Source organism: Bos indicus, chromosome 26, assembly GCF_029378745.1.
Source record: "Bos indicus isolate NIAB-ARS_2022 breed Sahiwal x Tharparkar chromosome 26, NIAB-ARS_B.indTharparkar_mat_pri_1.0, whole genome shotgun sequence".
NCBI lineage: Eukaryota > Metazoa > Chordata > Mammalia > Artiodactyla > Bovidae > Bos > Bos indicus.
In genome coordinates this window covers 19,694,435-19,711,819 of record NC_091785.1, presented here as the reverse complement: position 1 = coordinate 19,711,819, position 17,385 = coordinate 19,694,435, and the positions used below count along the sequence as shown (strand labels likewise).

Below are 17,385 nucleotides of genomic sequence, written 5' to 3'. Positions count from 1 at the left end.
TAAATTTTGAGTATGATGTGAAATAAGAATCTAAATTCATCTTTTTGCACATGGCTATTAAATTGTCTCAGCATTGTTTATTTAAAAGATTTTCCTTTCCTTATTGAATTCTCTTGACATTTTTGTCAGAAATCAGTTGACCATAAATAGGTTTATTTCTGGGCTCAATTCTTTCCCACTGATCTGTATGTCTGTTCTTGGACTACATTGTTTTTTTTTTTTGATATATGTATTTATTACAAAATGATCACCATGATAAGTTCAGCTGACATCCATCACCTCACATAGTTACAAATACTTTTATCTTGTGATAAGAACTTTTAGGATCTATTCTCTTATCAAATTTCAAATATATAATACAGTATCATAACTATAGTCACCAGGATGTATATTATATCCACATGACTTATTTATTTTATAAAGTAAGTTTGTACCTTTTGATCATCCTCACCCATTTTGCCACCCTCACGCCTGCCTCTCTGGTATAATAATCATGTGCTTAGTCACTCAGTCATGTCCGACTCTGCGACCCCATAGACTACAGCCCACCTGCCTCCTCTGTCCATGGGACTCTTCGGGCAAGAATACTGGAGTGGGTCACCACTTCCTACATGTGTGTATTCTTTATGATTTTCTGTATACAAGATATATTGTGAGAATAAAGATGGTTTTGCTTCTTCCTTTCTAATTTAGATGCCTTTTTATTTCTTTTTCTTGCCTAACTGCACTGACTATAATCTCTAATACAAATGTTGAATATAAGTGATAAGAGCACACATCCATGTCTTGTTCCTAATCTTAGGGGGGAAGCATTCAGTATTTGAATTAAGTATGATGTTTTACCATTAAGCATTCAGTATTTTACCCATAAGTATCTAGATTTTTTTTAGATGCTGTTAAGCATCTCCCTTCTATTGAGGAATTTCCCTCCTATTCATAGTTTGTTGAGAGTATTTATCAGAAATGAGTGTTGGATTTTGTAAAAGAGCTTTTCATTTTGTTTCTTTGTTGAAATGATAATGTGGTTTTGGTCTTTTATTCTGTTAATACAGTATTTTAATTAGTTGGGTGTTGCTATTAAATCAACTTTGCATTCCTGGTGTAAATCTCACTTGGTCATGATACTATAATACTTTTTATACATTGCTGGTTTCATTTGGAGATATTTTGTTGTGTATTTTTGAATCTGTATTTATGAGAGATACTCATCCGTAGTTTTCTTATGATGCTTTTGGCTTTGGTATCAGGGGAATATTGGCCTCATAAAATAAGTTGGGAATTGTTCCTTCTTTCTCAATTTTCTGAAAAGGTTTGTGAAGGATTGTGCATTATTTCTTCCTTAAATACATTATAGAATTCACCAATTAATCCATCTGAGTCTGGGCTTCCTTTGTGGAAATAATTTTAATGACTGATTAAATGTTTTTTGTAGTTATAGACCTATTCAGATTTTCTATTTTTTTTTTAATTTGGGTTTCGTAGTTTGTGTCTTTTCTAAAAATTTTTTCATTTCGTCTAAGTTGTGTAAATTATTGGCACAAAGTTGTTCATTTCTTGGTGGCGGTGTTCACTTGCTGACTGTGTCCAACTCTTAGTGACCCCATGGACTGCAGCACACTAGGCTCCTCTGTCCTTCACTATTTCTCAGAGTTTGCTCAGATGCATGTCCATTGAGTCGGTGATGCTATCTAACCATCTCATCCTCCACTGCCCACTTCTCCTTTTGCCCTCAATCTATCCCAGCATCGGGGTCTTTTCCAACGAATCAACTCTTCACATCAGGTGGGCAAAGTATTGGAGCTTCAACTTCAGCATCTGTTCTTCCAGTGAATATTCAGGGTTGATTTCCTTTAGAATTGACTGGTTTGATCTCCTTGCAGTTCAAGGGACCCTAGAGTCTTCTCTGGGACCACAGTTTAAAAGCATCAATTCTTCAGCATTCAGCCTTACATTCCTACAGCTTCTTACAATTCTTACAGCTACCCACTCCAGGATTCTGGCCTGGAGAATTCCATTGACGGTATAGTCCATGGGGTCACAAAGAGTCAGACACGACTGAGTGACTTTCACTTTCACTTCTCACAGCCTTCTTTATGGTCGAACTCTCACATCCATACATGACTACTGGAAAAGCCATAGCTTTGACTATATAGACTTTTGTTGACAAAGTGTTGTCTCTGCTTTTTGATATGCTGTCTTGGTTTGTCATAGCTTTCCTTCCAAGGAGCAAGTGTCAGTAGTCCCTTATCCTTTTAATTAATGTGAGGTCCTTAATAGTATTTCCTCTTTCATTCCTAAATTTGGTCATCTGTTTCTTCTCTCTTTATTTTTTGGCCAGTCTAACCAAAGGTTGTATCAATTTTGTAGATCTTTTTAAAGAACCAACTTTTACTTCAGTGGATTTTTCTCCTTTATTATATCATTGATTTCTACTCTAATTTTTATTATTTTCTTTCTTCTTGCTTTGATTTTATATCCCTCTTCTTTTTCTCTTTGTTTTTAAGAGAAAAACTTAGATTATTGACTTGAGATCTTTCTTATTTTCTAACATAGGAGTCTGTAAGGCTGTAAGCACTGTTTTTTTTCCTAACCAATAAAAAATGTTAGAAGTCTAACATATACGTATCACCAGAGCTTTCCCCCCACCGAGATCTGTTTCTTGGCTTACAGATGGCCACCTTCTCACTATGTCCTCACATGGCCTCTGCGTGTGTATCCCAATCTCTTATTGCTCAAATTAACTTTTTAAAAAACTTTTTAAAAGAACGGTTTTAGGTTCACAGCAAAACTGAGAAGGTACTGAGATTTCCCATATATTCTTTGCCCCCACACTTGGGTAGCCTCCCCCACTATCAATATCCCTCACCAGAGTGGTACATTTGTTACAGTTGATGAACCTACATTATACATCATAATCACCCAAAATTCATAGTTTATATTATGGTTCACTATTATGGTTCACTCTTGATGAGTACATAGTATAGGTTTGAGATGTATAATGACATGTATCCATCATTATAGTATCATGTAGAGTATTTACTGCCCTAAAAATCCTTTGTGCTCCACCTATTCATCCCTCCCACCTCTCCCCAATCCCTGGCAACCGCTGATCCTTTTACAATCTGTAAAGTTTTTCCTTTTATTTTTATGATATAAGAATATCATATAGTTGGAATCATACAGTATTACAGCTTTTTAAGATTGGCTTCTTTCACTTAATGCCAGCTTCCCTGGTGGCTCAGACAGTAAAGAGTCTGCCTGCAATGCAAGAGACCCAGGTTCAATCCCTGAGTCAAGAAAATCCCTTGGAGAAGGAAATGGCAACCCATTCCAGTAGTCTTGCCTGGAAAATCCCAAGGATGGAGGAGCCTGGTGGGCTACAGTCCATGGGGTTGCAAAGAATCCGACACTACTAAGTGACTAACGCTTTCTTTCACTTAATGATATCCATTTAAAGTTCCTCCATAGAACCTTTCATGGCTTGATGGCTCATTTCTTTTTAGTGCTGAATAATATTCCATTGTGTGAATGTACTACAGCTTATTTATCTATTCATCTACTGAAGAACATCTTGTTTGCCTCCAACTTTTGGCACTTGTGAATACAGATGCCATAAATCCATGTGCAGACAAAGTGAGGACATAAGCTTTCATCTCCTCTGTGTAAAAGCACGGAGAAGGCAATGGCACCCCACTCCAGTACTCTTGCCTGGAAAATCCCATGGACGGAGGAGCCTGGTAGGCTGCAGTCCATGGGGTCGCTAGAGTCGGACACAACTGAGCGACTTCACTTTCACTTTTCACTTTCATGCATTGGAGAAGGAAATGGCAACCCACTCCAGTGTTCTTGCCTGGAGAATCCCAGGGACGAGGAAGACTGGTGGGCTTCCATCTATGGGGTCGCACAGAGTTGGACACGACTGAAGTGACTTAGCAGCAGCAGCAGCAGTATAAAAGCAAGGCACGTGATTGCTGGATTATATGCTCAGAGTATGTTTTGTTTGTAAGAAACCACCAAACTTCCAGAGTAACCATATCATTTTGCATTCCCATCAGCAATAAATGAGAGTTCTGTTCCTCTAATTCCTCCATATTCTAGCTAGTATTTGGTGGTGTTAGTGTTACAAATTTTGGCCATTCTTAATAGGTATATAGTGGAACTTCATTGTTGTTTTAATTTGCACTTCCCTGATGACATATAAAGTAGAACATCTTTTTTCATATACTTGTTTGCCATCTGTATGTCTTCTGGTGAGTATCTGTTAAGACCTTTAGCATATTTTTAAATCAGGTTGTTTGTTTTCTTAGTAAGTCTTAAGCTCTTTCTATATTTTTAATAAGTCATTTATTAGGTATGTCTTTTGTAAGTATTTTCTCCCGATCTTAAGCTAGTCTTCTATTCTCTCAACATTGCCTTTTGCAGAGCAAAAGTTTTTAATTTTAATGAAGTCCAGTTTCTTAATTATTGCTTTCATGGATTGTGCCTTTGGTGTCATCCTATACATTTTTATGTATTATATTTTCATTTTCATTTCATTAAAATATTTTCTAATTCTTCTTGCAATTTCCTCTTTGACTCATGGATTATTTGTCTGATTTCCAAATATTTATAGATTCTCAAATTTCTTTCCATTGTTGAATTCCAGTTTAATTCTATTATGGTCAGGGCACACATATATTAACATACACTGGTGTTCTTTATTTCTCTGTGTGCTTTTGGATCACTATCTGCTGTCATTTTCTTTCAACCTAAAAGATATCCTTTCTTATTTCTTGTAAGACAGATTTTCTCACAACAAGTTCTGTCCTTTGTTTTTCTGGGAAGATCTACATTTTGCTTTCAGCTTTGAAGCATAGATTGCTGCATACAGAATTGTTGATTGATGTTTTTCCCAGAATTTTGGATGTATCCTCTCACTGTCTTCTGGCCTTATTTCTAATAAAAAGTCAGCTACTAATTCCATTGTGTTCTAAATGTGAAGAGTTGTTTCAGTTCCAAGATTTCCATTTGATAATTTTTTGTAATTTCTATCTGTATTTATTTTTAGTATCTCTATATTTATATGTAATTAGTCAGTAAAATCATACCTTAATTTTTTATTCTTCCATTAGTTCTTTAAGCATATTTATAAAAGCAGTTTTGAAGTCCTTGTCTGCTAAGTCCTATATCTGAGTTCCCTAAGAAATAGTTTCTTTTTTCTTTTTTGCTTGCTTATGGGTAGTACTTTCCTATTTTTTTACATGCTGTCATTTTTTGTGGTTTAAAACTATACATTTTAGATAATATGTTGGGGGTAACTCTGGATTCCAAATCCTCCTTTCCAGAGGTTTTTTTGTTGTTTCTTTTCTGTTTGTTTAGTCACTTCCTGGACTAGTTCCATAGAGTTCATTTCCCTTGCATCATGTAGCTACTAATATCTATTCGTGTTTTTTTTTTTTAATTTTTCAATTATTTTTTAATTGTAAAGCCGGCTTCCCAGGGGTTACCTCTGCGTCGGCATAGCTTAGTGGTGAGGTGACGAATGATCAGAGGTTACGCTTGCCTTGAGCTGTTATGGCTTCATCTTTACCATTAGATCTGTGTATAGGTTTGTGAACACATTCAAAATTCAGGCATTTTGCAAGTCTTACTGGCTTTTAATTTCTGACCTGCCTTTTCATGTGTCCTTTATGAGTATATTATGTTTCATATTCATCTGGGAATGTGTAGATAGCTAGTGCCCTCTCCAGTCCCTCCTGAGAACAACTTTCCAGACTACGAGGGGTATTTGTGGGTTTACCAAAATCCTCAGTGATTTCCTCGCTCCCCAAATCTCCCTGTTACATTTCTTGTGAGTCTGCTGATCTATTTCTTGCCCCTACCAGTGTCAAAACCTCAAGTTAACCAAAATGTTGGCCTTCTCTGGGATATGTCCTTCACTGCAAATCAAGTTAGCTCTTCCAGCCGTGGAGCTGCTGGATTTTAGGACTTTCCTTGTCGTTTTAGGACTACCAAGTTAATAGGAACTGGGCGAGAGGATTACACTCAGCCACTTTGCTATAATTGAACATTAAATTTTTTCTGTCTTTTTGACACAAGGATCATCTTTATGAAGCTTTCCCTTCTTACCATTTGTATTAGTTTTCTAGGCCTGTCATGACAAGCTTAGTGGTGTAACACAAGAGATATTTGTTCTATCACAGTTTAGGAAGTCTGAGATCAAAGCATTGCCAAGGTTAATTCCTTCTGGAGACTTTAAGAGAGAATCTATTCAGTGCCTCTCTCTAGCTTCTAATAGCTACCAGCAAGCCTTGGAATAGCAGTATCCCTTGAATTCTTGCCTCCATTGACACATGGGCTTCCTCCCTGTGTGTCTGTGTACCTGAATCTTCCTCTCCTTTCTCTATAAAAACACCAGTCTTTGGATTTAGGGCACATCCTAATCCCATATGACCTCATCTTGAGTAATTACTTCTTCAAAGACCCTATTTCCAAATAAGATTACATTCTAAAGTTTTGGATTGACATTAATTTGGGGGGATACTGTTCAACTCAATATGCCATTTATTATAAACTATCATTTGAAAATCAGTATGGTCTTTCTGTTGTGGATTAGATGACCTTTTGTGAAGATTAGTTTGAAAATAAATAGAATGATAAAATGGCACTTGACTTTTTTGCTGGGATAGTTTCTCAAGTTCAGCTAGCTTGCACCCTCCTTTGGTTATTTTATTTACATTGTTAAGAAAAAAGGGAGAGAGATCTGTGGCTAGGAAAAGGTTGGCAGAACCTCACTCTTCCCAACTCTGACTTGCATGTCTGCTTTTAATCTAGAACCAAATAACTATCGGACCATGCATGGCCGGGCAGTAAATGGCAGCCAGTTGGGAAAGGATTACATCCAGCTGAAGAGCCTGTTGCAACCCATCCGGATTTACTCCAGAGCCAGCTTGTATGGCCCTAATATTGGGCGGCCCAGGAAAAACGTCATCGCCCTTCTAGATGGGTAGGTCAGATTATTTAGCAGTTTTTAAAACGTTTTTCATTACATGTAATGAGTTAATGTATTTGTACTCTTCCTGGTTATTTCCGGTCTTAAGAAGGACAGAGAGACTCTTTCAAAGTGAAAATTCCCACCATAAACCAAGGATTCTCTACAAACAGTGCAAGAACTTATCTCTCCAGGCCTTCCACAGTCAGCAGAAGTGGGTGGGATTGGGAGGAATATCGCAAACTCCAAAACAGGTTGGAAAGGCTGTGTTGTTTTAAAAAGCACATTTAATATTATAGCATTGCATAATATAACTTAATATTTTTTAAAGGGCGAAGTATTATCTGCTATACTCTTGGGAACTCTTATAGAAAGTAAAATTTGACAAAATCCTGGACACTGAAACTAGGTTAAAAAGTTGAGAAACACTACAAACATCTGTACATTAAAGCATAGCTTAACAAATTTGTTAGGTATTCTAGAGAATTACTATCATGTGATTTATTTAATTTTGACTGAATCAAACAATCATTTATTAAGCATTGGTTGTGGATGGTCACTGTGTTAAATGCTGTCTTCCCCAGTGCTGCTGGTGGGCCAGGCCCAGATAAAATAAGTGGAATATTCATGCATGTTGAGTCTAATTATGCAGGGTTGGAGGGAATGTCACAGGGAATAGCATGAGGAAGACTGGAGTTAGATGTTGAATCCAAGACCCAAAGTGGAGATGTGACTATACCTGGAAGGGCAGGAACAAGGAAGGTGGAAGAGGCAGGAGTTCATCTGGCATACGTTTTATGCAGCATCCTGTCATATTCCGGGATAGTTATGGTTATTCCTATAAATTCAAAAACAAGTAAGGTGTTTTCCAGTGAATTGTACAGCCCAAGTGAGGTTAGATAAATGCTATACAAGTATAAACAGATATATCCCAGTAGAAAGAAACCTATGGCAACCTCCTTAATGGTCCTTCTGGCTTGATGGCTCTTATGACTCTCTGTCTTCCCTTTTGTGGTAGCTTAGTCTTGATCTAAGCTAATTAACATAGCAGATGTTATTGAGGGCTTGGGAAGGTGGAAGGATTTACACTGTAACATTAACAGTCTGAATTTTAATTTTAGGTATTTTCCTCTTTACAAAGAATCCCCAAGCCTTTATATTAACTCCTGTCCTTCCTTCACCTTTTTTTTGTTTATCCCCCTCCTTCTAGTTCCCTTTTTCCTTGCAGAACAATTTTTCTGACCTTTACTCCTACCTACAAGTACAAACTCTGGGCTTCCTTTTGCATACTTTTGCTGAACTTTTAAATTATCTTGTGTATGTGGTGGAGAGGGGAGAGGGTGATGAAGAAGTTGGCCTTATTTTACATGTTGTAATTAGGGGATAAGAATCACATATTTAGAACATTTTCATAGTTCATAATACATAAGCAAAGCCAATAACTAAGTCCACATAGTTATTCTTTTAGATTATATCTTTTCTTTAATGATCTGATTAATATAGTTTCATGGGACTGATAGTGTCTTCTCAGTAGCATGACTTTGTATCAGTAATTCATTCATTCTGCAACTACTTCTTGAGTAATTGCTATGTTCCAGGTACTGTGTTTTAAAACAGGAGTGTTATAATAAACAAAAACAAATACTTTCTCTACCTTCGTGGAGTATGTCCTATGGTAAGGGAGACATAGGCAATAATCAACTTATCTTAAGACTGAAACAATAACAAGGAGAGGAACAAGGTTCTATGAATGACTGTAAATGCTGAGATTTGACCAAGTTAGGTGGTTGGAAGTGTTCTCTAAAGGATTAACACGTAAGAGGAACAACCACATGAGAAGATGCTGAACGTTGCTTATCATCAGAGAAATGCAAATCAAAACCTCGAGATAGCACCTCACGCCTGTCAGAATGGCAATCGTCAAAAAGACCACAAATAACAAATGTTGGTGAGGATATAGCGTAAAGGAACCCTAGTCTACTGTTGGTAGGAATGTAAATTGGTGCAGCCTCTTTGGAAAACAGTATGGAGATTACTCAAAAAACTAAAAATAGAACTACCATATGATCCAGCAATCCCACTTATGGGTATATATCTGAAGAAAATGAAAACACAAATTCAAAAAGATATATGTACCCCAGTATTCATAGCAACATTATTTAAGATATGGAAGCAACCTAATGAATGGATAAAAATTTGGAATGGAAATATTGCTCATCCATAGAAAGGAATGAATTTGCCATTTTCAACAACATGAATAGACCTGAAAGGTACTATGCTTAGTGAAAAAACCAAACAGAGAAAGATAAATACTTTGTGTTATTACTTATATGTGGAAACTAAAAAATAAGCAAATTAATAAATATAAAAAACAGAAACAGTCACAGATATAGAGAACAAACCAGTGGTTACCAGTGGAGAGAAGGGAAGGGGAAGGGACAAGACAAGGGTAGGAGATTAGGAGGTACAAACACAAGCTTATGTATAAAATAAATAAGCTAACAAGTATATATGGTACAGCATGAGAAATATAGTCAATGTTTTACAGTAACTTTAAATGGAGTATGATCTATAAAAATATTGAATCGGTATGTCATACACCAGAAATAATATAATGTTGTAAATCAACTGTACTTCAATTTTTAAAAATTCATTTAAGTGTAATTTGAACTTGAATGAGTGTTAACTAGACAAAATGAGAAATGAACAGTGTCAGTGTTCTTGGAAAATGAAAAGCATGTGCAAAGATCCTAAGGATGAAAAAGGGGCCAGATTGACAAAAGAAAGGTATATTTAGAGAAGTAATTATGTATATCTATGGCTGATTCATGTTGAGGTTTGACAGAAAACAACAAAATTCTGTAAAGCAATTATCCTTCAATAAAAAATAAATGAATTAAAAAAAACTAAACAAAAAAGAGTTATATAGAGACTTATAGGCATAATGAAGGGCTTAGAATTTCTTCTAAGCACAGTGAGAAAGATACTGAATGTTTCTAACCTGGGGAGTGAAAAAATTTGATTTATTACACAGAAAGTATTCTATGTCTCCTCTATGACAAATAGATTGGAGAGGAGGCAGGGAAATCAGTGAGAAAAGCTGTTATAGTGGTACACATAATGATAGGAACCTGAAATGGGTTGTGGAAATGGAACGTGTCATTGGCAGTGGAAGCCACAGGACGATATGTTGGATAAGGGTATGGTGATGTGCTCCTTCATGGATCACAGCTGTGTTGTGGTGAAGGGACTCTTGTGTAACTCAATGAAGCTATGAGCTGTGCCCTGCAGGGCCACCCAAGACGGATGGGTCATATTGAAGAATTCTGTCAAAATATGGTCCACTGCAGAAGGGAATCGCAAACCACTCCAGTATTCTTGCTACGGGAACACCATGAACAGTATAAAAAGGCAAAAAGATATGAAATTGGAAGATAAGTCCCCCAGATCAGAAGGTGTCCAATGTGATACCAGTGAAAAGTGGAAGGCAATTTACATATGGCTTCAGAAAGAATGAAGTGGCTGTGTCAGAGGAGAAATGACGCTCAGTTGTGGATGTCTCTGGCAGTGAAAGTAAAGTCTGATGCTGTAAAGAACAATATTGCTTTGAACCCTGGAATGTTAGGTCCATGAACCACGTTAAATTGGATGTGGTCAAGCAGGAGATGGAAGAGTAAACATCAACATCTTAGAAATCAGTGAACTAAGATGGACGGAAATGGGCAAATTTCACTCAGATGACCACTGTATCTACTACTGTGCAGTAATCCCTTGGAAGAAATGAAGTAGCCCTCATAATCAACAAAAAAGTCTGCAGTACTTGGGTGCAGTCTCTAAAATGACAGAATGATCTCAGTTCATTTCCAAGGCAAACCATTTAACATCACAATAATCCAAGTCTATGACTAGAGATCTCTTCAAGAAAATCAGAGATACCAAAGGAACATTTCATGCAAAGATGGGCTCGATAAAGGACAGAAATGGTATGGACCTAACAGAAGCAGAAGATATTAAGAAGAGATGGCAAGAATACACAGAAGAACTGTACAAAAAAGATCTTCACGACGCAAATAATTACGATGGTGTGATCACTCACCTAGAGCCAGACATCCTGAAATGTGAAGTCAAGTGGGCCTTAGAAAGCATCACTACGAACAAAGCTAGTGGAGGTGATAGAATTCCAGTTGAGCTATTCCAAATCTTGAAAGATGATGCTGTGAAAGTGCTTCACTCAATATGCCAGCAAATTTGGAAAACTCAGCAGTGGCCACAGGACTGGAAAAGGTCAGTTTTCATTCCAATCCCAAAGAAAGGCAATGCCAAAGAATGCTCAAACTACCACACAATTACACTCACCTCACACACTAGTAAAGTAATGCTCTAAATTCTCCAAGCTAGGCTTCAGCAATATGTGAACCGTGAACTTCCTGATGTTCAAGCTGGTTTTAGAAAAGGCAGAGGAACCAGAGATCAAATTGCCGACATCTGCTGGATCATGGAAAAAGCAAGAGAGTTCCAGAAAAACATCTATTTCTGCTTTATTGACTATGCCAAAGCCTTTGACTGTGTGGATCACAATAAACTGTGGAAAATTCTGAAAGAGATGGGAATACCAGACCACCTGATCTGCCTCTTGAGAAAGCTGTATGCAGGTCAGGAAGCAACAGTTAGAACTGGACATGGAACAACAGACTGGTTACAAATAGGAAAAGGAGTACATCAAGGCTGTATATCGTCACCCTGTTTATTTAACTTATATGCAGAGTACATCATGAGAAACGCTGGACTGGAAGAAACACAAGCTGGAATCAAGATTGCCGGGAGAAATATCAATAACCTCAGATATGCAGATGACACCACCCTTATGGCAGAAAGTGAAGAGGAACTCAAAAGCCTCTTGATGAAAGTGAAAGTGGAGAGTGAAAAATTTGGCTTAAAGCTCAACATTCAGAAAACAAAGATCATGGCATCCAGTCCCACCACTTCATGGGAACTAGATGGGGAAACAGTGGAAACAGTGTCAGACTTTATTTTTGGGGGCTCCAAAATCACTATAGATGGTGTCTGCAGCCATGAAATTAAAAGATGCTTACTCCTTGGAAGGAAAGTTATGACCAACCTAGATAGCATATTCAAAAGCAGAGACATTACTTTGCCAACAAAGGCCCATCTAGTCAAGGCTATGGTTTTTCCTGTGGTCATATATGGATATGAGAGTTGGACTGTAAAAAAGGCTGAGCGCCAAAGAATTGATGCTTTTGAACTGTGGTGTTGGAGAAGACTCTTGAGAGTCCCTTGGACTGCAAGGAGATCCAACCAGTCCATTCTGAAGGAGATAAACCCTGGGATTTCTTTGGAAGGAATGATGCTAAAGCTGAAACTCCAGTACTTTGGCCACCTGATGGGAAGAGTTGACTCATTGGAGAAGACTCTGATGCTGGGAGGGATTGGGGACAAGAGGAGAAGGGGACGACAGAAGATGAGATGGCTGGATGGCATCACTGACTCGATGGACGTGAGTCTGAGGGAACTCTCGGAGTTGGTGATGGACAGGGAGGCCTGGCGTGCTGCGATTCATGGGGTCACAAAGAGTCGGACACACCTGAGCGACTGATCTGATGCCCCAACCACTAATGCCAAAAAGTTGAAGTTGACCCTAAGTTCTATGAAGACCTATGAAACCATCTAGAACACCAAAAAAAAAAAAAAAAAAAAGATGTCCTTTTCATCACAGGGATTGGAATGCAAAAGTAGGAGATCAAGAGATACCTGGAGAAGCAGGCAGTTTGGCCTTGGAGCTCAAAATAAAGCAATGCAAAGACTAATAGAGTTTTGTCAAGAGAACACACTGGTCATAGCAAACACTCTCTTCCAACAACACAAGAGATGACTCTATACATGGGCATCATGCAAATGCTGCTGCTGCTGCTAAGTCACTTCAGTCGTGTCTGACTCTGTGCCACCCCATAGACGACAGCCCACCAGGCTCCCCCGTCCCTGGGATTCTCCAGGCAAGAACACTGGAGTGGGTTGCCATTTCCTTCTCCAATGCAGGAAAGTGAAAAGTGAAAGTGAAGTCGCTCATTCGTGTCTGACTCCTAGCGACCCCATGGACTGGAGCCCACCAGGCCCCTCCATCCATGGGATTTTTCAGGCAAGAGTACTGGAGTGGGTTGCCATTGCCTTCTCCGTCATGGAAATGGTCAATATCAAAATCAGATTGATTATATTCTTTGCATCCGAAATTGGAGAAGCTCTATACAGTCAGCAAAAACAAGACCTGGAGCTGACTACGGCTCAGATCATGAGCTCTTTTTTGCAGAATTCAGACTTAAATTTAAGAAAGTAGGGAAGACCACTAGACCATTCAGGTATGACCAAAATCAAATCATTTATGATTGTATGGTAGAGATGATGAATAGATTCAAGGAATTAGATCTGGTAGACAGAGTGCCTGAAGAATTATGGAAAGAGGTTCTTAACATTGAACAGGAGGCAGTGACCAAAACCATCTCAAAGAAAAAGAAATGCACAAAGGCAAAGTGTTTGTTTGAGGAGGCTTTACAAATTGCTGAGGCAAGAAGAGAAGTGAAAGGCAGGGAGAAAGGGAAGGATATTCCCAACTGAATGCAGATTTCCAAAGAATAGCAAGGAGAGATAAGAAGGCCTTCTTAAGTGAACAATTCAAAGAAATAGAGGAAAACAATAGAATGGGAAAAGCTAGAGACCTTTTCAAGAAAATTGAAGATACCAGGGGAACATTTCATGCAAGTACGGGCTTTATAAAGGACAGAAATGGCAAGGACCTAACAGAAGCAGAAGAGATTAAGAAGAGGTGGCAAGAATACACAGAAGAACCATACAAAAAAATCTTAATGACCCAGATAACCATGATGGTGTGGTCACTCACCTACAGCCAACCTCCTAGAGTGTGAAGTCAAGTGGGCCTTAAGAAGCATTACTTCAAACAAAGCTAGTGGAGGTGATAGAATTCCAGCTGAACTATTTAAAATCCTAAAAGATGATGCTATTAACATGCTGCACTCAATATGTCTGCAAATTTGGAAAACTCAGCAGTGGCCACAGGACTGGAAAGGTCAGTTTTCATTCCAATCCCTAAGAAAGGCAATGCCAGAGAATATTCAACCTACCTTACAATTGCACTCATTTTACATACTAGTAAGGTAATGCTCAAAATCCTTCAAGCTAGGCTTCAACAGTACTTACCCGAGGACTCCCAGATGAACAAGCTGGTTTTAGAAAAGGCAAATGAATCAGAGATAAAACTGCCAACATTCATTGGATCATAGAAAAAGCAAGGCAATTCCAAAAAACATCTAATTCTGCTTCATTGACTACGCTAAAAGCTTTGACTGTGTGGATCGCAACAAACTGTGGAAAATTTTAAAAAGATGGGAATACCAGACCGCAAAGAGTCATACATGACTTAGCGACTGAAAAACAACAACAACGGAAATAGAGGAGATTAGTTAGAATATATAAAGAAAAGAGCCAAAGGCTTAGGAGAGAGCTCAAAGGAACTATCATGTTCAGAGATGTGAGAAAAGAGGGATGGCCTCATATGTAAGAGAAAAGGGAGAGAGAGAGGTGTAGGAACCAAGAAAACAGAGGAGATGCTGCTGGAAGGCCAAGAAGACAAGTAACAGGAAGACAGAAAAGTGCCATCGAACCTGGGAACATGCAGGTTGTTGGTGACCTTGAAAAATATAATTCAGTGGGGTGGTGGAACTGAAGTCAGATCACAATAGTTTGTAGAGTGAATGAGGAGTGAGAAATTGGAAACAATAATGTGGACAGCTCTTAGGAAAATTTGTACTGTGAAAGAGAGTAGAAAAATGAAGGGAGATTTGGGGTCAAGGGAGATAATGGCATTTTTCCATTTAATTTAATGTGGGAGATAGCAGAACAGGTTTGTATGTTGAGACTTATATAGGAGAGAAGAGCTAGATGGTATAAGAGATAAAGGATATAACCAAATTAGAAGTCTTTTAAGGCTAGAAGAAATAGAATCCAGAGGAATTGGACTTTACATTTAATAAAGGCCCATTTAAGGGAGATAGTTACACCAGGGTAACAGAAGGTAAGAAACAAATATTTCTCTATGTCAAAGATTAAAAAATCATACTGAGGAGATATAACATATAGCTAAGGCATCCTAGTACATGGTGTAACTGTGAGCATATAGATGTTAGCTTGCTGTGAATAAGAACTTGGACACAATCGTAAGGGACAGTTTAAAGAATGAGCATGTGACCAGGTGGTATGGTGACAAGTGGAAAGGCCTAGTTTTCCATACATCTAAACTAATAGGACTCAAGAGGCTAGAAAAAATTACACAAGGCAAGAAGGAAAGGTACTGATGAATACTTTTTTTTATGTTCCTGAAAAAATGGAGATTTACCTTTCTTAATGTATATGTACTAAATACACAGTGCAGTACAACTTTAAATGCATAAATATTCCCAGTGACTCAACTAACAATAACAAAAATGTCAGCACTCTAAATTACCAGCTCTGTAGTTTCTCCAGTCCTCCTGGTTATACAGATAAAATTTTACATAGTTGTGATCATTGTATACGCATCATTTTAAATTCTGCATTTTTTGCTCATTGTTTTATATTGCCCTTGCCTTATTTCTACATAGTTCTCGTATTTGTCATTCTTAATACCAATCAAATATTCCAGTGCACTGATGTCCTGAGTCTGCCTAAATAAGCCCTCACTGTTGGGCATTTGGGCTGTTTCCAATTTTTGTCTGGAATATATACCACAGTTGTAAACATCTTTATACAAATAGTTTTTTTTTTATTTCTTTTGAATTACATCCTTGGGCTGTATTCCAAAAAGCTGAGTTTCTGGGTCAGAGCAGATGATAATTTTTTATGGCTCTTGTATTTGTTGCCAGATTTCTTTTCAGAACAGTTTCACCAGGTTGCAGGGCAGTAATGTATCAGTGCATCTTTTCCCCCAATACCCCACAGCAATGAGTATTATTTTTATTAATGTACTATATTTTAATTAATGCAAGATTATATGTCATGGTTGTTTAAATTTGAATCCTGTTAACTGGGAAAAGAACCAAACATTTCCCAAAACTTAACGGCGTCTCCTTTCCCCTTATCCCACATTGGCCTAAGGACACAATCCCCGTTTTGCCGGAGGGCAGACTAGGTGGTCATTTGAGATGCATTCCTCTCCTTTGTCACAGACTCCATGTGCTGTTGCTGTCCTGTCACTAAGTCGTGTCTGGGTTTTTGCGACCCCATGGACTGCAGCATGCCAGGCTCCTCTGTGCTCCTTTATCTCCTAGAGTTTGCTCAGATTCATGTCCATTGAGTTGATGATGCTATCTAACCACCTCATTCTCTGCCGCCCCCTTCTCCTTTTGCTTTCAATCTTTCCCAGTACCAGCGTCTTTTCCAATAAGCCCACTCTGCATAGGTGGCCAAAGTATTGGAGCTTTAGCAACAGTCCTGATGAATATTCAGGGTAGATTTCCTTTAGTATTGACTGGTTTGATATCCTTGCTGTCTAAGGGACTGTCAAGAGTCTTCAGCACCACAATTCGAAGGCATCAATTCTTCAGCTCTCAACCTTTTTTATGGTCTAACTCTCATATCTGTACATGACTACTGGAAAAACCAAAGCACTGACTATAGGTACCTTTGTCAGCAAAGTGATATCTCTGCTTTTTTAATATGCTGTGCAGGTTTGTCATAGCTTTCCTTCTAAGGAGCAAGTATCATTAGTTAGTTATTAAGTTTTGTTTTTTCTGACTTGTTAGTATCACTCATATCCCATCTTTTCATTTTTATTTTAAACCTTATCATTTTTCTTCTTGAACAGATTTCTCCTTACCTAGATTTTTAAAAATGCAACATGTGGTCAAGTCACTCTTGCTTGAAATTCAAACCCTTTCACATGCACCCCTGGCCTTTAGGGTCCAGTGCCTGCCTTCTTTGCAGCTAGTCAGCAGCTACATACCCTTGCACAACCTGCCCTCAGTACATCAAAAATATATATGTCCATCTTAGAAGAGGCCATACTTTTTCACCTTTGCACCTTTTGGTTTTGTATCATTTTCTTTAGAATACCACTCTCTTCCCTCATTTTCCAGTAGATCTTCTCTGATAACTTGGGGCAGGATTTCTTGTCACCCCCTTCTTTCCTTATATGGTACTTTACTTTTCTGCTATAGTACTTACCAAATTGATGATAACTTTTTATTTACATATCTGCCTCCCACAACAGACTGTCGACTAGGATCAGGACTCAGTCTATGTTTTATTGATTCTGAAGCCTTCAGGATGTAGGAACAGCTTTAGTGTTTTAGAACCAAACTAATTTTTAAGTTTAAAAAAGTTTAAAACTCCTTAGGTATTTACTGGACTAT

At 38.1% G+C, this 17,385-nt stretch overlaps 1 protein-coding gene across 1 annotated transcript in view; it reads left to right on the top strand.

Moving 5' to 3' along the window:
* The window catches only part of HPSE2 (heparanase 2 (inactive)), a 724,439-nt gene that overhangs the window by 453,864 nt on the left and 253,190 nt on the right, over positions 1–17,385 (top strand). Inside the window, exon 5 of the mRNA XM_019953208.2 lies at positions 6,814–6,985. Coding sequence (XP_019808767.1) covers positions 6,814–6,985 — 172 coding nt within the window. The remainder of the gene's footprint in view (positions 1–6,813; positions 6,986–17,385) is intronic.